General features: G+C 42.2%; 1 protein-coding gene across 5 annotated transcripts in view; it reads left to right on the top strand.

The window, feature by feature from the left end:
- LOC144504557 (unconventional myosin-VI) overlaps positions 1–21,577 on the top strand; it is a 226,968-nt gene that overhangs the window by 140,710 nt on the left and 64,681 nt on the right. For all 5 annotated transcript variants that reach the window (XR_013499667.1, XM_078230067.1, XM_078230065.1 and 2 more), the window contains exons 13-16: positions 9,111–9,268; positions 9,747–9,838; positions 15,430–15,502; positions 16,399–16,526. Coding sequence is in view for 4 of the 5 variants with exons in the window: in XM_078230067.1 (XP_078086193.1) it covers positions 9,111–9,268; positions 9,747–9,838; positions 15,430–15,502; positions 16,399–16,526 (451 nt within the window). In the remaining variant the exon portion in view is untranslated. The remainder of the gene's footprint in view (positions 1–9,110; positions 9,269–9,746; positions 9,839–15,429; positions 15,503–16,398; positions 16,527–21,577) is intronic.

Below are 21,577 nucleotides of genomic sequence, written 5' to 3'. Positions count from 1 at the left end.
GCAGGATGTACTTTTTATAGATCTTTAATGTTGAAAAGTTAGTTCTTGAAATATAACGAAAACAACAGAACATGTTTGTGTGAGATGAATTATATCTTCTTCAACGGATGGGTTTGGAGCTGTTGAAAATCCATGAGCAAATGTCATGCAGGACTCAGTTACTGCCAATAGATATGTGTTGCGCTTTCTGAAGGTATAACGCTGTTGAGAAAAAGAACCTGAAAGATCTGAAGGTCACTCGGTGGTTTTGTTGAGTAGTAATTATATGTGTTCGGGACTTTTGAAAACAATGCCTGGGCCTAATTACAGTTTATAAGACAAGTGCACCTCTTTCCAAGCAATGAGTTGGTGGTATCGTGTTTGAGTGCTACTCGTTTACAGTGTTTACAAAGTGTTTACAAAGCACTAAAAGTGCTGAAGTCATAAAGCTTCTAAATCATAATCTAGAGTAAAATAGCTTTGAAATAGTTTGTCTAACTTCTCATTGCACACACGGAGTAAATTAAGTCCTAAATGAATGAGATAAAATGTTCCATTAACTTTATAATAACTACAAATGTACTGATGATTAGCAAAGTCAACGTTGTTCTGAAATGGGACTTCTGGAAAATGTAGTTAATGAACTGAACATGGCGTGAAATTTAGAAAGTTTGTCTCGCTGCTTGTTGTTAGGTGAGCGATTGTGTTTTGTTGCATATTGCGAGGTACATCGACTCATTACAAAATTTTAATGCAATGGCTTTGTACCACATGAAAGCTGCTCGTGGTTAGCACTGGATTGTGTACATTTAATGCATCAGTCAATTTCTAATAAAACAGCATGTATTTTGAGATTTAACATAGTAACTGCAGCATGCATAAGAGAAACATGGTGACTGTCCCAAAGTTGCCACCACTGGGCTTTTCCTCGTGTAATTCCTAGGTGTGTTGTAGACTAATTGCTGTTTTGTGAATTAGTTCGTGAGACAATCAGGTCGATGGAAGACAAGTTAGCTGAATCGTGATCATTTTTTTTTCAGTAATTTGTATGTATGAGAAAAATCTATAACGTGCAGATGTGAGGGAACACGATTTTAGGAACATATGAACAAGGAGTAGGCCATTCAGCCCCTCAAACCTGCTCTGCCATTTGATAAAGTCATGGCTGATCTGATAGTAACCTCAAATCTGCATCCTGCCTACCCCTGATAACCTATCACTGCCTTCTTACCAAGAATCTATCCGCTTCTGTCTTTAAAAAAAATTCAAAGACTCTGTTTCCACTGCCTTTTCAAGAAGAGAGTTTCAAAGACTCACGTTTCACCTCATCTCCGTTTTAAGTGGGCGACTCATTTTTAAATGCTGACTCCCAGTTCTAGATTCTCTCTCAATAGGAAACAACCTCTCCACGTCCACTCTTGTCTAGACCTCTCAGAATCGTTTATGTTGAAATCTTATTCTTCTAAACTCCAGCGGATACAAGCCGTGCCTGTCCAACCTTTCCTCATAAGGAAAAGGTATTTCGGGTATCAGTCTGGTAAACCTTCTCTGAATTGCTTCCAATACACTTACATCTTTCATTAAATAAGGTGACCAATACTCACCCTGCTTCAAACGTGGTCCCACTAGTGCCTTGCACAACTGAAGTATAACCTCCCTATTTTTGTATTTGCATGAAAGGTAACATGATTACTTGCTGTACCTGTATACTAATCTTTTGTGATTCATGCACTAGGACAGCCAGATCCCTCTGTACCTCAGAGCTCTGCAGAGGAATATTTCCACATAGTAAATTGTATAGTTTGTGGAAGTTTTTTGAGCATACTGCAAAGTCATATTGTTGTAACTTTTGACGCTTGTTTATTTTTAGTGTGTAATTGAATGACCATAGCCCCTGCATCCTAATCTCTTGTTACTGGTGAATTGTGTGAATTGTTTCTATTAGTATAGCCTGTCAACAGCAAGGAAAAGTCAAAACGTTCTGTTTAAAAGATGGAATGCTTTTAAATTGTTCCTGCATCATGGTATCATGAAAAAATAACAGATATGGCAGTTCTATGCTTCAGAGCTGATCCCCACAATCCCTAAAAGTTTGGTTTGATTGTTTTTAAGTCACTTTATAGATTATGTAATCACCATGGTGATGCTGCAGCATAAACCTGCACATGAAAAGTTTTATTGATTCTACTTTAGAAATGGCTACATATGGGTAATACGTTTTCCATAATCAATAGAGCTGATCAGTTTCAAAGTTAGTTTGAGTAAAGAGTGTGCTTGTTCCAAGGGGGTGATGATGTGAGGTTGCATCTATCAGTAATAGAATGTGGAAGGAAGTTCTTGTGAGACCTTACTAGAGATAGTGAAATAGGTAAGGAAGGATGGGGTGGGCAGGGAAGCGAGCTGGGTGGGTCTTTGTGAAGAGGAATTTCAGAGACCTGTTTTACTTTCCTTAAAAGGGGTTGAAATTCTCAATTTTTAATAAGGCAAATGAAAATTATTCCCACAGGAAGGTCAACCCTGAAAGAGAAAAGGGAAAGTTTAAGACATGAAATGTCCTCTGAGAAACTACACTACAAGTGTAGTGTAACACCTCCATCAGGCTAAATGAGATAGATTTTGAACAGATCTAGCAACTGAAACCTGCGCATCCATGAGACGTTTTAGGCCATCAGCAAAATTGCACAATCTACTAATTGCACAACCTGCAATCACATAATTATGCATATACCCTCTCCCCACTTTATCATTGCCACCAAGTCAAGGATCAACCCTGGTTCAATGGCGAGTGCAGGAGGGCATGCCCAGAGCGGCACCAGGCATACCTAAAAATGAGGTGTCAACCTGGTGAAGCTGCAACACAGGCCTACTTGTATGCCAAACATTGGAAACAGCATGCGATAGACAGAGCTAAGCTATGCCAAAGCCAAAGATGCAGATCAAAGTTCTGCAGTCCTGAATGATTAATCTTGGCCTTCCCCAGACATCCCCAGCCTTACAGATGCCAGTCCTCATGTAATTTAACATCACGTGGAGTGAATCAAAGCAGCTGAAGGCACCAGATACTGCAAAGGCTACGGGCACTGACAATATTCTGCTATTAGTACATTTGTTGCCCATTATGCTCCAGAAATAGGACTTGTGCTCCAGAACCTGCCACGCTCCTAGCCAAGCGGTTCCAGTACAACTACAACACTGACAGCTATCCGACAATATGGAAAATTGCCAAGGTATGTCCTCTACACAAAAAGGACAAATTTACCCCGACCATTTACTGTCCCGTTGGTCTATACTCAACCATCAACAAAGTGGCAGATGGTGTTTTCGATAGTGATAACCTCAATAACTTCGCTGACACTCAATGGTTGTTCCACCAGAGTCACTCAGCTCCTGACCTCTTTACAGCCTTTCTCGAAACATGGTGAGAATTACTGTCCTTGATGTCAAGGCAGTATTTGGAGTTGATGGGAATCAGGGGGAACACTCTCCACTGGTTGGAATCATACCTGGCACAAAGGAAGATGGTTGTGGTTCATAGAACAGTACAGCACAGAACAGATCCTTCGGCCCACGATGTTGTGCCGAGCTTAATCTGAAACCAAGATCAAGCTATCCCACTCCCTATCATCCTGGTGTGCTCCATGTGCCTATCCTATGCAGGTTCTTGGAGGTTAATCATCTTAGTCCAAGGACATCACTGCAGGAATTCCTTAAGGTAGTGTCCTAGGCCCAGCCATCTTCAGCAGCTTCATCAATGACCTTCTTTCCATCATAAGGTCAGAAGTGGGGATGTTCACTGATGGTTTTTGCAATGTTCAGCTCTATTTACAATTCCTCAGATACTGGAGCAGTCCATTTCCATCTGCAGCAAGACTTGGATTACATTCAAAGTAGCAAGTAATATTCACATTACTCAAGTGCCAGGCAGTAACCATCCCCAAGAGTGAATCTAACCATCTACCATTTGATATCGAAGGGCATTACCTGTCCACAATCTACAAGACACAAATCAGGAGTGTGATGGAATACTCTCTACTTTTAGATGAGCGCAGCTCCTACAACACTCCAGAAGCTTTGCATCCTGTCCATCATCTCAAATATTCGCTCCCTCCCTCCCCCACTAATACACAGTAGCACCAGCGTGTACGATATACAAAATGCATTCAAGGCTCCTTTGACAGCACCTCCCAAACCTGCAACCTCTTGCACCGAAAAATACAAGGGCAGCAGGTGCATGGCAACACCACATCTTCAAGCCACACACCATCCTGATTTGGAACTATATCATTGCTCCTTCACTGTCACTGGGTCAAAATCCTGGAACCTCCTTTCTGGCAGCATTGCATAGGAGCCAGATGGACTGCTGAGATTCACGCAAGTGGCTCATCGCTACCTTCCTAAGGGCAATTAGTGATGGGCAACAAATGTTAACCTGATCAGCAATGTCTGTATGCTGTAAAAGATTGAGGCAATTATAGCCAAGTCTGGAATAAAACACTTTTTAAAAAATCTTTTAATTGACATTCTCTTCATGCTGTCATTTCCCTTTCATCTTTTACAAGTTAATTGTCTAAAAACAACTGTGGAAGTCATGTGCACCGTATTCAATGCATTTCTTTGATCGTTGCGTTCCACTGTTCCCTTAAGGAGCTACTAAATTTGAGATGAGAGCTTTCGTGTCCAATCTCTGTGGCGGACATCCAGAGATTTGAACAAGAAAGTTCTCATCTCAAGTTTAGAAACTCTGAGGGAACAGTGGAATGCAATGATTAAAGAAATGCAGTGAATATAGTGCACATGACTTCAAATTTTTAATTGTAAATTATTAGCTTTATTTTATAATGTAACCTTCTGAAACTTGTGTAGTTTTGACTTGAGGCTAATTGAATCAGCTTTTTCATTTTGTCCTCTGCCGCAGGTTCATATCCAAGAATATTTGCAAGGCTGAGTGTAGAGTCTCTCTTGATTCTTTTTGACCTGCTTCAAAATTCCAGGATGTATGTTGTCAGGCCTGTGTGTCTTCTCTGCATCGAGTTCTACCAGCTGTTGCCGTGTTACATATTACCTGTAGTTATTCTCTCCTCCTGCTTGTTTCACTCTTCCATGATAACTGAAGACAAATGTTCATTTGCTCTCCATTAAGTTTTGTGCCATCCTAGCTTTGTAATCTTCCCTTATCCCACACCCCTCCCAGATATCTCCATTCTTCTGGTTCTGGCCTATTGTGCATTCCGAATTATAATTCCATTATTGGTGGCTGTGCCTTCAGCTGGATAGACCGTAAGATCTGGAATTCCCTCCCTACAACTCTCCCATCTCCACCTCATTTTCCTCCTTTAAGACACTCCTTAAAAGCTACTTTTTGGACTAATCTTTTGGCCACCTGACACACACCTTTATGTGATTCACTCTCATTGATTTATAATGCTCCCATGAAACGCATTGGCATCTTTCATGACATTAAAGGGACTATATAAATCTAAGTTGTTGTTGTATTTCTAATCAGCCCTTTTAGTTTTTATTTCAGATATTTTCCTTTGTTACTTTGAAATATTTTCCATCCTCCCCTTTAGCCTCTCTAATGTTTTATTGCTTCTCCTCCATTTTCTATATTCCACTTGATTTTCTTTCAGTAAATCTGTCATAAAATCCATTCAGCCCATGATACCTCTGATGGCTCTCTAGGTCGAGCGATTTAGTTAGTTCCACTCCCCCTGACCTTTTTCCTGTGAACCCCCCCCCCCCACAACATAGTTTTCCTTTCCAAATACACACAATTTCCTTTTCAAAGTTACTAATGAATCTGCTTCCACCGCTCTTTGAAGCATTGAGTCCAAGGGCAGCACTCGTTCAGAACTGCACGGAGACATTAGCCTAGATTTCGTTTAGCCATGAATTCAGCCTCTGGAACAGAGTTTTAACTCTCAGGCTCCTGCTTTCGTGCCACCTCGGTTGATGCCTAAAAGGTTCATAATAGGTTTTCTGTGCCATTTTCTTGGGAAATTGTAGACCTGTGGTACAAATTGCGATTTTGTGCAGTGAGTGTTCCTAATATCTAATATTGTAGTATGTTTGTAGCCACTCCACCCACTCCAGGACTTTCATGTTCTTATGTCTGACATTCCGTAGACTGTGTAACTGGCAATACATACTATTAAACCGAGATTGGACAGTTCTCTTAGATTGAATCATAGTGTTACACGCAAAAGTAAGCATTGGTCCCACTGTCTGTGCCAATGTTTATTCCCACTGGGGCCAGTTTAATCCAACTCACATTCTCACTCCTGAAATCCTTTAATATGCCTCTTTCAAACTTCTATTTAATTATCTTCTAAAACAATTATGTTGTTTCAAATTTTAAGCACCCTTTGTATTAAAAACAGAAAAAGATTCCAACATCCCTTTGGTGATTTATTCTAAATTTGTGCCTAGCTATTACAATCAAATTAACCTTCTCATCTCTAGTAAAACGAGCTCTAACAGACTACATCAATATTCTCTTCATAACCCCATATTCACCCCTGCTAATGTCTCACTATAAGAACATAAGAACTAGGAGCAGGAGTAGGCCATCTGGCCCCTCGAGCCTGCTCCGCCATTCAATAAGATCGTGGCTGATCTTTTCGTTGACTCAGCTCCACTTTCCCGCCCGCTCACCATAACCCTGAATTCCTTTACTGTTCAAAAATTTATCTATCCTTGCCTTAAAAATATTCAATGAGGTAGCCGAGTGTCCATTATTCTTTCTCTATAATGGGGTGTCCAAAGCTCTCTGCAATTCTCCAAGCATAACCTGTCTAAGGTCTTGTGTAGGTTAAACATTAGTCCCTCGTTTTTATCTTCTGTGTCTTTTGATTAATGGAAGTTTAAGTCTCTTAAATTCTTGTTTACATGATCAGTGGCTCTTGTACTAATTGTGTGGGAATACATTCTGAATCTTTCCTTTGATATTCATAATATCAGGAAACTGTTTTATCTTAATTATGAATTTAAAATCCCCTACTTTCCAAAGTCCCCTCTGATCTCATTGCTCCCTTTCCCTGTAACCTCACCAGTCTAAAACCATCTGGGATATCTGTGCTCCTCCAATTCTGGACACTTGCACATCCCCGAGTTTGATCACTGTGCCATTGATTTTTTAAATAACTTTCTTAAAGTTACAAAGCCAATGTGCAGAGTGCACAGGGCAAGCCCTTAATCCATCTCCTTGCTTGCTCCAAAAACCAATTGAAATTCAAATTGAATCCAATTCATGGCCTTCACAAGTGAGACATAAAGCTGATAAGACCAGGCATTGCACCTGGTCTCAGGCTTGATCTTAGCCAAAAGGCTGAAAAGTGGGTGCCAAGGGCATAAGCTGTGGAATGTTGTCTTCAAACCTTTCCACTTGTCTACTACTCTTCCCTCCTTTAATCTTCCTGCTTGGCCAAGCTTCGTGATCACCTGTCCTGATATCCCTTGATGTCATAGAGTCATAGAGGTTTACAGCTTGGAAACAGGCCCTTCGGCCCAACTTGTTCATACCGCCCCTTTTTTAAAAACCACTAAGCTAGTCCCAATTGCCCGCATTTGACCCATATCCCTCTATAGCCATTTTACACATGTAACTGTCTAAATGCTTTTTAAAAGACAAAATTGTACTCGCCTTTCCTGTGTTAGATTTTCATTTGGTAAGCACCCCTGTGAAAAGCCTTGGGATGTTTTACTATAGTAAAGATTCTTTATGAAAACAAGTTGTTCGTTTAAAAAATTATCTGAGAAATATTTCTTTGTGCTGTTTGGATTCCTGCTTCCATTTGTAGCGATTGCAACTGATTTCACAAAATTCAAAGCTGTCAGAAATCACAATTTCTGAACATTTTGGATAAGTGCTGGTATGTTTCCAAAGGCTGCTCGAACATTCACCAAACATTGCTCTCCTGTTTCATAATTCAAGTCACTTCATGGGGGGTTATAAAACTGTTCAGAATACATGACAGCAATGTCATGAACAACATTCTTCCTCTTGTTGAATTTATGCAATAAGATAAAAGAATATTCTAAATGCAGGACAGCAGATCAGTGGTAACAGCAACCCTTTATAAGCATCACAATTGGAAATGAGCTCTGATTAACATGAAAGGTTTATTCTTTGTTTTGTAATCAGTTAGTGCGGATGATGTGTGCTTGGAGACATCACAGAATTTGAGAATACGAGGGACTCAGTTGAAGTATCCAGTTGATGGTGACTCACCCTTGGCTTTGTTTCTGATAATTTTGTTGCATGACAGCTCCAAGCAATGCACTATCATTCCTGCTCATTGTTCAAATGAAGTATTAAAATGGGAAAGGAGGGACAAACACAAGGTTCATCTTCATCTTCTGTAAATAATGTGGAGAAGTGTGCTTTCAATTTAAATGTCGTTACCTTCTGGTTTAAAAGGGACACATTCATCTCATTGGTCCTAGACAGTGATAGTACTTCCCATTATTCCCGTTCTACTAATCTGAAAAGATGAGTTGATGAGGGACTTAAATATCTTATTCTGATGCTGATTGAAATTGCTCCGATAAAGCAAACGCCTCTAATCGTAAGTGGAAAGAAATTACTTTACTGTGCAGTTACAATTCATCCAGGAACAATGTCTGATTGAAATACCACTTTGCATTTTATGCAGTGTAATATGGTTGCCACAAATCCTCCTTGCAGTACATGTATGTTTGTGCAGATTTATGGACTTGATGAACAATTTTCTTTTCTTTGCCCTATGATATTGCACATTGCTTCTCGGATTGTGTTGGGATGCATAGTGGTTTGGCACGCTGGGTCAGACTGAAGTTATGGGGTGGTGGTGGAATGGAACTACAACCTCTCATCCGTTTACTGAGTAAGAGCAAAACTGAATAGTGTAGACACGATAAGTCATGATGGCTTTCTTCTTGGTGGTTCTAAGTTCAAATCAGTGTTATCTTGCCAATTGACAACATTTGTGCTAATCATGGACTAATCACAAAGAACCATGAACAAAGCAACACTCGTACTACTTTATTGACACAAAAGCATTCGAAAGTTGGAGCTTTCACTGCACACAAACTAATTTCATAATGAAAGCTGATCAATCGCTCCAACTAAAACCTGCTCTACTGTTCCTCAGGGTGCCCTTAAAGGTGGAGCAGGCAAACAACGCACGGGAAGCTCTGGCGAAGGCAGTTTATAGCCATCTATTTGACCATGTTGTGAAGCGAGTCAATCAGTGTTTCCCCTTCGAGAGTTCCAGTTTCTTCATTGGGGTTCTGGACATTGCTGGCTTTGGTGAGTTTCTATTCGTTCATGCCTTTCAATATTTAATTGTCATTTTTAATAACTTTCATCCAATATTTGAATTAAAAATGGCAGAACTCGCTGAGTGCAAACTGCTATTGAGCCTTGAATACACCCTAAATTATATCGGTCTCCCCTCCGTACTCTCACTCCCTTGTCCATCTCCAGCATCCCGCCCCCGCTCTCGCCCCGCCGCCCCCCCCCCCCTCCACCCGCCCTGGCCCCTCTGGCCTGCCCTGCCCCCCTCTGGGCCCCCCCCGGCCCCCCTCTGCCCCCCTGGCCCGCCCCGCCTTAAAGCTATGAGATGCAAGACTCTCATGCAAGTGACCATCCCGCACTAGTTTAGTTCATAAGGTTGTTTTATATTTAGTTCACAGTCCTCAAGATTGTTGAGAAGAGTTTTAGCAATTACAAACGGGTCTGGAGGCTGTGCTGTGGATACTAACCTTTTCCAATTTGTATTTCACAGAATATTTTGAGCACAATAGCTTTGAACAGTTCTGCATTAACTACTGCAATGAGAAGCTTCAGCAGTTTTTCAATGAAAGGATCCTGAAAGAGGTAAGACATGGGCTTAGCTTGTGCCTCTGTCAACCTAGATTAAAACTGATGTTAGAGAAATTCAGGGCCATATGTTGCCATGGAGACCATTATTAGATTGCCCTTTTTAATAGTGTATTTCACTGGCTGGCAGTGCTATTTCAGGTTATTGTGGTTCTTGTAAAATCCTGATAAACCACCTCTACACTCTTTATATCTTTCTGAAATGTGGTGCTCAGAATTGTCTACTATTCTTCAGTTGAGGTCTAACCAATGATTTCTAAAATTCTAACACTATTTCTTTGCTTTTATTTTCTATCCCTCTATGTGCCATTTTTGTTTTTTTGACATTCCCCATTTAAAAACCTGCTGGCTTTCCTTAATTATCCCATGTCTCTCTGAATTGTGGTTTACTTTGTCTTTGATTGTCTAGTATATTAACTTGCCCCTTCACCTTTGATATGAACACCAAGATACCTCTGCTCATCCCTTCTCAAAATTGGTCCATTTATGGAATCATTCCACGTGTCCCAAAGTCCATCACGTCTCCATCTTAAACTCCATTCTCTGTGCTTCTGCCCATTTCACCACACTGAAACCTATCTTTATCCTCCTCATGATCTTATACTTTGCAAAGTTTCATATCATCTGCAGACTTTATAATGCTGCTCCTGACATCCAAGTCTATGTATGTTTATCCAATTCATTCTGTCTCTCAATTAATCCATGACTTTCCAAATGAGTTTGTTTTGTCCCTGATAATTGTATCACCATCAATATTAGGCTAAAGAAGAAGGAAGGGAACCTGAAGCATGGTGGCTTTAATTTAGAAATTGCTGCCTGTGCCCTTTTGACAATAGAGCTATACCAGTTTACTATGTGAAGCTACATATTGACGCTAGATTATTAATACTGGCACTGGAGGGGCTACAGGGGAGATTCGCTAGGTTGATTCTGGATTGAGAGGGTTGGCTTATGAGGAGAGACCAAGTAGACTGGGGTTATACTCATTGGAATTCAGAAGAATGAGGGGAGATCTTATGGAAACATATAGGATTATGAAGGGAATAGATCAGATAGAAGCAGGGAAGATGTTTCCACTGGCAGGTGAATTTAGTCATGATGTGGAGATGCCGGCGTTGGACTGGGGTAAACACAGTAAGAAGTTTAACAACACCAGGTTAAAGTCCAACAGGTTTATTTGGTAGCAAAAGCCACACAAGCTTTCGAGGCTCTGAGCCCCTTCTTCAGGGCTCAGAGCCTCGAAAGCTTGTGTGGCTTTTGCTACCAAATAAACCTGTTGGACTTTAACCTGGTGTTGTTAAACTTCTTACTGTGAATTTAGAACCAGGGGTCATGGCCTCAAAATAAGGGGGAGCAGATTTAGGACTGAGTTGAGGAGGAATTTCTTCACACAAAGGGTTGTGAATCTGTGGAATTCCCTGCCCAGCGAAGCAGTTGAGGCTACCTCATTGAATGTTTTGAAGGCAAGGATAGATAAATTTTTGAACAGTAAAGGAATTAAGGGCTACGGTGAGCGGGCGGGTAAGTGGAGCTGGGTCCACGAAAATTTGAGCCATGATCTTATTGAATGGCGGGGCAGGCTCGAGGGGCCAGATGGCCTACTATTGCTCCTAGTTCTTATGTTCTATTATGCAGACTTTTAACAATTATTGCTCAATGCTCAAGCCTAGCTCAGGATCAGAGATGTAGTTGGGAATTGGTGTTAAAAAGCCAATTGATTTTGATTTGATTTATTATTGTCACATGTATTAACATACAGTGAAAAGTATTGTTTCTTGTGCGCTATATAGACAAAGCATATTGTTCATAAAGAAGGAAATGAGAGAGTGCAGAATGTAGTGTTACAGTCATAGCTAGGGTGTAGAGAAAGATCAACTTAATGCAAGGTAAATCCATTCAAAAGTCTGACAGCAGGAGGGAAGAAGCTGTTCTTGAGTCTGTTGATACGTGACCTCAGACTTTTGTATCTTTTTCCCGACGGAAGAAGGTGGAAGAGAGAACGTCCGGGGTGCGTGGGGTCCTTAATTATGCTGGCTGCTTTGTCAAGGCAGCGGGAAGTGTAGACAAAGCCAATGGATGGGAGGCTGGTTTGCGTGATGGATTGGGCTATATTCACGACCTTTTGTAGTTCCTTGCAGTCTTGGGCAGAGCAGGAGCCATACCAAGCTGTGATACAACCAGAAAGAATGCTTTCTATGGTGCATCTGTAAAGGTTGGTGAGAGTCGTAGCTGACATGCCAAATTTCCTTAGTCTCCTGAGAAAGTAGAGGCATTGGTGGGCTTAACTATAGTGTCGGCATGGGTTGACCAGGACATGTTGGTGATCTGGACACCTAAAAACTTGAAATTCTCGACACTTTCTACTTCATCCCCGTTGATGTAGACAGGGGCATGTTCTCCTTTATGCTTCCTGAAGTCGATGACGATCTCCTTTGTTTTTTTGACATTGAGGGAGAGATTATTGTTGCCGCACCAGTTCACCAGATTCTCTATCTCATTCCTGTACTCTGTCTCATTGTTTGAGATCTGACCCACTACGGTGGTGTCGTCAGCAAACTTGAAAATTGAATTGGAGGGGAATGTGGCCACGTAGTCATAGGTGTATAAGGAGTATAGTAGGGGACTGAGAACTCAGCCTTGTGGGGCACCGGTGTTGAGGATGATCATGGAGGTGATGTTGTTGCCTATTCTTACTGATTGTGGTCTGTGAGTTAGGAAATTCAGGATCCAGTTGCAGAAGGAGATGCCGAGGCTGAGGCCACGGAGTTTGGAGATGAGTTTTGTGGGAATAATGGTGTTGAAGGCTGAGCTGCAGTCAATAAATAGGAGTCTGACATAGGTGTCCTTGTTATCTGTGGGGTTTCAGGGTTGAGTGTAGGGCCAGGGAAATGGTATCTGCTGTGGACCTGTTGCGGTCATAGGCAAACTGTAGTGGATCCAGGTAGTCCAGGAGGCTGGAATTGATTCATGCCATGACTCTCCTTTCGAAGCACTTCATAATGATGGATGTCAGAGCCACCGGCTGATAGTCATTAAGACACGCTGCTTGGTTTTTCTTAGGTACCGGGATGATGGTCGTCTTCTTGAAGCAGATAGAGTTGTTGTAAAGAGAGCTTAAAGATGTCTGTGAATACCCTCGCCAGCTGATCCGTGCAGGATCTGAATGCTTGTCCGGGTACCCATCCAGGCCAGTAACTTTTCGTGGGTTGACCTTTGAGAAAGCTGCTTTTACATCTGCAATATTGACCCCAGATACAGGTTCATTCAGGGTTTCCAGGGTGGCGTGCTCTCACTGACCTCTTGCTCAAAACGGGCCTAGAATGCATTGAGCTCATCAGGGAAGAGTGCGTTGGAGCCGGCGATTTTACATGCCTTCATCTTGTAGCCCGTTATGTCTTGCAGATCTTGCCATAGCCAGCGGGGGTCGGTGTGGATAGCCTGGGACTCTAGCTTGGTCCGTTACTGTCTTTTGGCATCTTTGATGGATCTCCTTAGATCGTATCTGGCTTTCTTGTATAGGTCAGTGCCACCTGACTTGAGTGCCCCAGACCTGGACTTCAGCAAGCAGTGGATATCCCTGTTCATCCTTGGTTTCCGGTTGGGGAACACAAGGATTTGCTTCTTTGGCACCCAGTTTTCTACACACTTACTAATGAAGTCAGTTACTGTAGTGGCACACTTGTTCAGGCTGGTCACAGAGTTTTTAAATACGGACCAGTCCATTGACTCCAAGCAGCCCTGTAGGTGATCATCCGATTCCTCAGACCAACATTGCACGACTTTCTTTGATGGATTCTCCTGCTTCAGTTTTTGCTTGTAAGCCGGGAGCAGGAGTACAGCCTTGTGTCTGATTTGCCAAAGTGTGGGCGAGCGATAGAGCGGTAGGCATGTTTGATATTTGTGTAGCAGTGGTCTAGGATGGTGGAACAGGAGACATGTTGATGGTAACTTGGTAATACACTCTTGAGCTTGGCCTGATTGAAGTCCCCAGCCACGATGAACAAGGCCTCGGGATGTTTTGTCTCAAGAATTCTCAATTAGCTTATAAGATAAGGAAGGATGAATATCTGAGACTGCACTTAGGTGGCTATGTAGATGTTTTGAGGTGAAATTCAAAATCCCTTTACTTTTAACTATATGATGCATAAAAATTACAAGATGAAGCAAGCTGTTTGGTTCTATTAGTACTGCACTGAAGGGACAGCCTACATTATGCCAACGCACAAGGCTCTGAAAATTCCAAGAACTAACAAAAATAAAGACATCTGAGGCTAAGGGATTCAAGCTGGATTGCTGGGACTTGGGTATGTTTTGATGTCCTTCATTATATGTCGTATCAGTTGAATTACCTCTATTTCTGGAGCTATTTCTGAAGCAGATCTCTTTGTAATCTCTGTGGCACTACTGCTAAAATCTTTTATTGGCTAAGATGGTAGCAGCATATAAGTTTGTTTTATTTGATTCAGCTAGGATTTATGAGGGTCACTTGTTTTCAATAACTGCTCCTCCCCCCCCCCCCCCCATTGTAAATCATTTAAGGTAAACAAGGAAGTAGAGAAAACACAGAAAACTATAGGCTGGATTCCCTAGTATTCATCATTGAGATATGCTGCAATCCATTATTATGAAGAGGTAGCAGGGCACAATATCATTGTGTCTTGTAAACATCTCTCTCTCTCTTTCTCTCCCTCGCTACCCACATCTTTCTCTTTACATCTCCCTTTGCCTTTCTCTGACCTTTTTTTTTATACCTTACAAATTGAAAACCCACTTTAGTCAGCTATTGGAAAACAGGCAATTGGTCTATAACTTGTCAATAATGAAATAAGAATTAGCCAGTTGGGTGTTTGGTAATTGCCCACGTTGTTTCAGCTTTAAGGCAATGCTTTTTCTCAAATTATATCACATCTTGAGATCGGCTTGAGTGTTGAGCAATATTTGGTCAACTTGGCTACCTGTCATGTGGAGTTCCGATCCGTTAGACAATGGTCTATTCAATCCTCCTAGTCAAGGTTAACATTCATGTTATTTCTTTATTCTGTGGCCTGAGAAGCACGCAATAATCTTTATCTCACAGCACTTTAAAAGTCTGCATTAATCATCAAGTGTTAATATATTTACAATTACAAAAGTTGGAAACATTTGCGTTCCAAATCACATTTCCAGCCTTTCTAACACATCTAGTAATGAATTCCTTATTCTTTAATTGTCTCACAATTAAGGCTGTTTCCTTAAGTAATCTGGCTGGTTTCCAATAATACTGGTTTAGTTTTTATTAAAATTGCTTCCATCAATTTTAGTAGAAAATGCTTAAGAACATATTAATTCAAACAGCAAAATCCAAAAAGAAGGTCGCCATGCCTTTCTCTCATTGAGGGGAGAGAGGGAGCTATATTAGAAGCTGAAAATGATGAGGGCAAACAGGATGCATGTGTCATAATGCAAGCCTTTTAATTTTATTTTACTGGAAGACCTCCCATGACAGTGTGGGTAAGCTGGCCCTGCTACTTTCATGTTGTGAAAGCTCCAAACAATGTTCATTTCACATCCTTGACATAGTTATACTGACCTGACCTCTGCATCTTTAGGAACAAGAGTTATATCAGAAAGAAGGGCTTGGCGTGAATGAAGTGCACTATGTTGATAATCAAGACTGCATTGGTATGTATCAAAAGAACCCGCATAAAAAGATTCAATTTCTTGCAGTTTTTGCTGATGTATATTTTAATGTAATGGTGTCATTTGCTGCTTAAGATCCCGTAAGGACCTGATACCCAAGGGTTCAAAATAGGGGTGGTTGCAGAGACAGTTGGTTGTGATCTTTCAAAATCCCTTAGATTTTGGGAATATCCCTGTGGTTTGAACGGTAGCATTACTGTTCAACTAAGGAAGTAGAGAAAACACAGAAAACTACAGGCTGGATTGCCTAGTATTCATCATTGGGATATGCTGCAATACATTATTATGAAGAGGTAGCAGGGCACTTAGAATATCATTGCTGTTAAAGTGTCATATTGCTGGCTGGGTTCAGATCGCTGGAGTTTATAACCTGAAGATCACAACACACACAAGTAACTTGGGGAGGTGATGGCCTAGTGGTATTATCACTAGACTCTTGATCCAGAAACTCTAGTTAATGTTCTGAGGGCACAGGTTCGAATCACGGCACGGCAGATGGTGGAATTTGAATTCAATTAAAATATCTGGAATTAAGAATCTACTGATGACCATTGTCGATTGTTGGAAAAACCTATCTGGTTCACTAATGTCCTCTACGGAGAAAATCTGCTGTCCTTACCTGGTCTGGCCTACATGAGTCCAGAGCCACAGCAATGTGGTTGACTCTCAACTGCCCTCCAAGGGCAACTAATGATGGGCAATGAATACTGGCCACCAAGTGATGCCCATGTCCCACGAATGAATAAAAAAACTTGTGAAGCACACAAGGGACTTACAACATTAGAAATGCGACATCCAGGAACCAGTGTCATCGATATGACTGTACACAAGTGTTTAATGTTCATGCAAATTTATGTTTTTGTTTTGCCAATAAACAGATTTAATTGAAGCTAAATTGGTGGGAATCCTGGACATTCTGGATGAAGAAAACCGTTTGCCTCAAGCCAGCGACCAACATTTTACTGCCGTGATACACCAGAAGCATAAGAATCACTTCCGACTCACAGTGAGTTACTGTCTGCTGAGCAGTAGGGCATTTACAAATAAGCTGCAAAGTACAGCCTCCACCCCACCCACACTCCTGCCCTCTGTGCTGAGAGGTCACTGATCTCAGCTGGAGTTTGTCTCGGTGTTCCTGGAAATCATTTGAGCTTCTGCTTACTGTCCAGTCACACTGTGTGGATGTTGGGTGAGGGCAGGAGTGGGTTTGGCTGCAATGACCCCAGAGTAGTGAGTACTGCTCAAAAAAGCCAACTCCTTTTGGCTAAGATCAAGTGTAGTATTGACCTCCTGCACTTGGTTGAAGTCATGAGGTTATACTGAGGCTTCATTTGAAGCAATTTTTTAAAGCAGCATCTCGGCCTTTTGGCTAAGATGCAAATGAGATCAAGCCTTGGAGGAGGTGCAATACCTGCTCCAATCAGCTTGGATCATGTAGATCAGGCCCAAGACAGGAAGTGGGAGGCCTGTCTTGTCAGCTTGGATCTGGAATGTCTCACTTGCTGAGACTCTGAATTGGACTTTGATTGGATTGAATTGGATATATTAAAAAAAACTCGTAGGAAAGATTTGATAATCTGTCATGGTGCAGGGGGCTGTTCATCCCCAGGCAGTTTGGACAGGAATGGAAAAAAATCAGATGCCAAAAATTAAATGTAAAGTTGATTAAATTGCATCCCATATAATTAATACAGTTAACTAATTATGGGAAGCACATCCTCCTTAAATATATCCAAGTATTGCATATCAACCCTGACTGCTTTAGCCATGTAGAAACTTGCATAGAAATCTGAATTAAATATTTTTCTTGTTAGCTGAATGAGGAAACAAAGATTGGTGTTTGCACAGTTTTGCTTGTGCGCTGTGCTCATGTTGGCTGACTTCCTCGCAGGTACTTTTGTGGGTCACAAGCCCTCAATCAGTACAACCAACCAGAAACAGCAACATATGGCAGAAATAGCAGATGGAGTTCAATCCTGATGAATGTGAAATGATGCATTTTGGTAGAAATAATGTAGGGAGGAGCTATACGATAAATGGCAGAACCATAAAGGGTGTAGATACGCAGAGGGACCTGGGTGTGCAAGTCCACAGATCCTTGAAGGTGACGTCACAGGTGGAGAAGGTGGTGAAGAAGGCATATGGCATGCTTGCCTTTATAGGACGGGGCATAGAGTATAAAAGTTGGGGTCTGATGTTGCAGATGTATAGAACGTTGGTTCGGCCGCATTTGGAATACTTCGTCCAGTTCTGGTCGCCACACTACCAGAAGGACGTGGAGGCTTTGGAGAGAGTACAGAGGAGGTTTACCAGGATGTTGCCTGGTATGGAGGGGCTTAGTTATGAGGAGAGATTGGGTAAACTAGGGTTGTTCTCCCTGGAAAGACGGAGGATGAGGGGAGACTTAATAGAGGTGTATAAAATTATGAAAGGCATAGATAGGATGAACGGTGGGAAGCTTTTCCCCAGGTCGGTGGTGACGTTCACGAGGGGTCATAGGTTCAAGCTGAAGGGGGGGAAGTTTAACACAGATATCAGAAGGACATATTTTACACACAGGGTGGTGGGGGCCTGGAATGCGCTGCCAGGCAAGGTGGTGGAGGCGGACACACTGGGAACGTTTAAGACTTATCTCGATAGCCATATGAACGGAGTGGGAATGGAGGGATACAAAAGAATGATCTAGTTTGGACCAGGGAGCGGCACGGGCTTGGAGGGCCGAAGGGCCTGTTCCTGTGCTGTATTGTTCTTTGTTCTATATCATTATTACACATAACACAAATTACAAACTATAAAGGTTGCCGGGATGGGAATGATTTTTTTGCAAAAATATACTTTATTCATAAAATCTAAAGACACATTATAAAACAATTCAAATTGTTATAACAATAAAGTGCAATGATATTCACATTTTCTCCAGAGATCAAGACTCACTCTGCTTCAGTTCAGTAATGAGAACACTACAAACATTTCAGTATTTTCATTACAGAGAATTTTACAAACTGTATGTATCAGTTCTCAACATTTCCAATTATAACAGCAAAGTACAATGAAATTTACTTTTTCTCCAGTGATCTAATGTACTCTGAGGTGCTTCCGTTCAGTTTGAGAACATTACATATATTTCAATATTTTCATTACACAGTGCAAAACTATATACATTGTCATGTTGCACTCGGCGATGCTTCAGTAAAGTTACACGCAGTTAGAATTAAAAACACACGACAGGAATTTTCCGTCCCACCCGCCACAGGAATCGCAGCAGGTGGGACATGGACCAAGCATACGTCCGTTGACCTCGGGCGGAATTTTCCGGTCTTGAGGTGAGCATAGCCAAAACATTCCGCCCACAGTCCGAGGAGTTTTTTTTAATTTTTATACTTTTCCAATTCAATCAAATCAAGTCCAATTCAGAGTCTCAACAAGTTGAGACATTTCCGATCCAAGCTGACAAGACAGAGCCTTCACACCTGTCTTAGGCCTGATCTACATGAGCCAAGCTGATTGGAGGAGGGGGAGGTTTCCTCCTCCAAGGCTTGATCTCATTTGCATCTTAGCCAAAAGGCCGAGATGCCGCTTTTAAAAATTGCTTCATATGAAAATGAAGCTTAAATGCAACCTAATGACCTCAACCAAGCGCAGCATCCAATCCATACTACACTTGATCTTAGCCACAGTCCGAGGAGTTTAGATCATGCACAAGTGTTTGGCTGTTGGGAGCCACTCTTAAGTCCAGTGACAGCGAACCCCAGTGTCTTTAATGAGAGTCAGTCTTTTAGTTGATGTAACAGAAGTTTAGGTTTTTACACTGACCTTCATTTCAGGAAATAATTTTCCATTTTATATTGGCATGAGTTGATAATGGTCTGGATATTGTGGCCAGTGGTGAGTGATGATGCTTGCCATCGACTATGGTGTGAATTTCACCTTTCTACATGTTAATTCCATCCCCATGTATAGCAGGTCTCTGGGGTCCAGTAACAGACATGTTGTTAACACATAAATAGCCAATCAGATTGAAGAATTCTCATACTCAGTGAACCAGGAAGTAAAATGCACGAATTAACTTAATTAAAAAAAATAGAGAGCTGATTAAATACAAGCTGTGAGGAGCACACAAAAAGGTTGCAAAGGAATATAGGTAGACTAGGTGAATGCTGTAAACTGGCTGATGGAGTATAATATGGTGAAATGTGAGATTATTGACTCTGGTGGTAAGCATAATATTTTTTAAAAGGCAGGGAGCTTGTAAATATTGGTGTTCAGAGGGACTGTGCTGTGCTTGTACAACACAAAATTAGCATTATAGATACAGCAAGCATTTAGGAAGGCAAGTGGCATGTTGGCCTTCATTGCAAGTGGATTGGAGGGCAGGAATAAAGAAGTCTTGCTCCAATGTACAGGCTTTGGTGACACCACACTTGTAAGCAGTTTTGGTCTCTATTTAAGGAAGGAGACTTGCATTGGAGGTGGTACAGGGAAGATTCATTAGATTGGGACCAGCGGGTGTTCCTATAATGAGAGGCTAAGTAAATTGGGTCAGTATTCTCTGGAGACTCGAAAATTGAGAGGTGATCACAATGAAGCATACAAGGTCTGGAATACACTGCCTGTGTTTGTGCTGCAGGCAGGGCCAGTTGAAGCTTTCAGAAGAGAATTGGATCGTTACCTGAAAAGGAAGAATTTGCAGAGCTGCAGTGGAATGGTAGGGAGTGGCAGTAGGTGAATTGTCCCTTCAGAGGATCAGCACAGACGTAATGGATCAAATGGCCACCTCCTGTACTGTAACCAGTCTATAATTCTATGAAAAGTTTGAAGGTACTTGACAGGATAGACAGAGAGGATGTTTCCTGGAGATTCTAAAACACGGGCACAAGCCTTCGGATAAGGGGCTGATCGTTTAGGACAGATCAGAAATTTCTTCAGTCAAAGGGATGTGAATTTTTAAAATTCTGTGTCCCAGAGGATTGTGGATGCTGCATTGTTGAATATATTTGAGGCTGAGATAGGCATTTTTAAGTTTCTCAGAATAGAGGGATATGGGGAATGGGTGAGAAAGTGGTGTTGAAGCTGGAGATCAGTCATGATCATATTGAATGGTGGAGCAAGTGTGATGGCTGGTATGATCTACTCCTCCTGTTTCTTACGTTCTGAAGAAATACGATTAAGGTAGAAGCTGAAATATCATAAACTTCAAAAAAAGCCTATGGCTTTTATTATCATCATGGAAACGCACAATATTTTACAAATGTAAAGTTATTTTATCAGGGCCAGAGAGGTTGTTTAGTAATTATGGGGATGATTTTCCCATCCCGACACGCTAATTGTTTAGCACGGCAGGCTGTGGGAATCACGTGTGGGTCCATTTGCAATATTCGCTGAGCGCCAGATACCCGGCATTGTCGGGACTACACTGGAAACGGCAGGAACAGCAGATAAGTGATTTTAATCTATTTTTAATTTTATTTTAATGTCCCAGGGACCACTAGATTCTTCCACCCCGTCAGAGCAATTTCACTCCGGCAGGGTTCAGGCTGGATCCCCGCTTTCAGGGAACTAGCGGGATGATCCCACTGGAGTGAAGCAGGGGGCAGTCGGAGCCCCCGGGGGTTGGGTGGCGGGGTGTGGTACCCCCTGGGAATGGGCTCCCTGGGAATGCCAGCCTGTGCCCCCTGGTAGTGCCCACGGGGCAAAATGCCCGTGCCCTTGGCACTGCCCATCAGGCATGGGGCAGCGCGAAGAGGGCTGGGCCTAGTGGGAGGGGCTTCGGGCTGATCCGTGGGGTGGGGGTTACTGTTGCCACTTTGCAAGGGGATTGGTCGGGATGGGATGGAGGCCAGCGATCGGGGTGGGGTGGTCTGCCGGGGGGTCTGTCTGCTCGGGGTGGGGGGGGGGGGGGGGGGGGGGGGGGTCCGTCTCCCGTGGGGGTGGGAGTTCTGCTGGGGGGGATCATCACTGCTGGTGGGGAGGGGGGCTGGAGATCCCTGGGATGGGAGGGGGGTCGGGACTGATCCAGGAATGGTTGTGGGGGCCACGATTGGGCCGTGGAGGGGTGGC

The sequence above is a fragment of the Mustelus asterias genome, chromosome 15 (assembly GCF_964213995.1).
Source record: "Mustelus asterias chromosome 15, sMusAst1.hap1.1, whole genome shotgun sequence".
Classification (NCBI taxonomy): Eukaryota; Metazoa; Chordata; class Chondrichthyes; order Carcharhiniformes; family Triakidae; genus Mustelus; species Mustelus asterias.
This window is presented reverse-complemented; position numbering and strand designations above follow the sequence as displayed.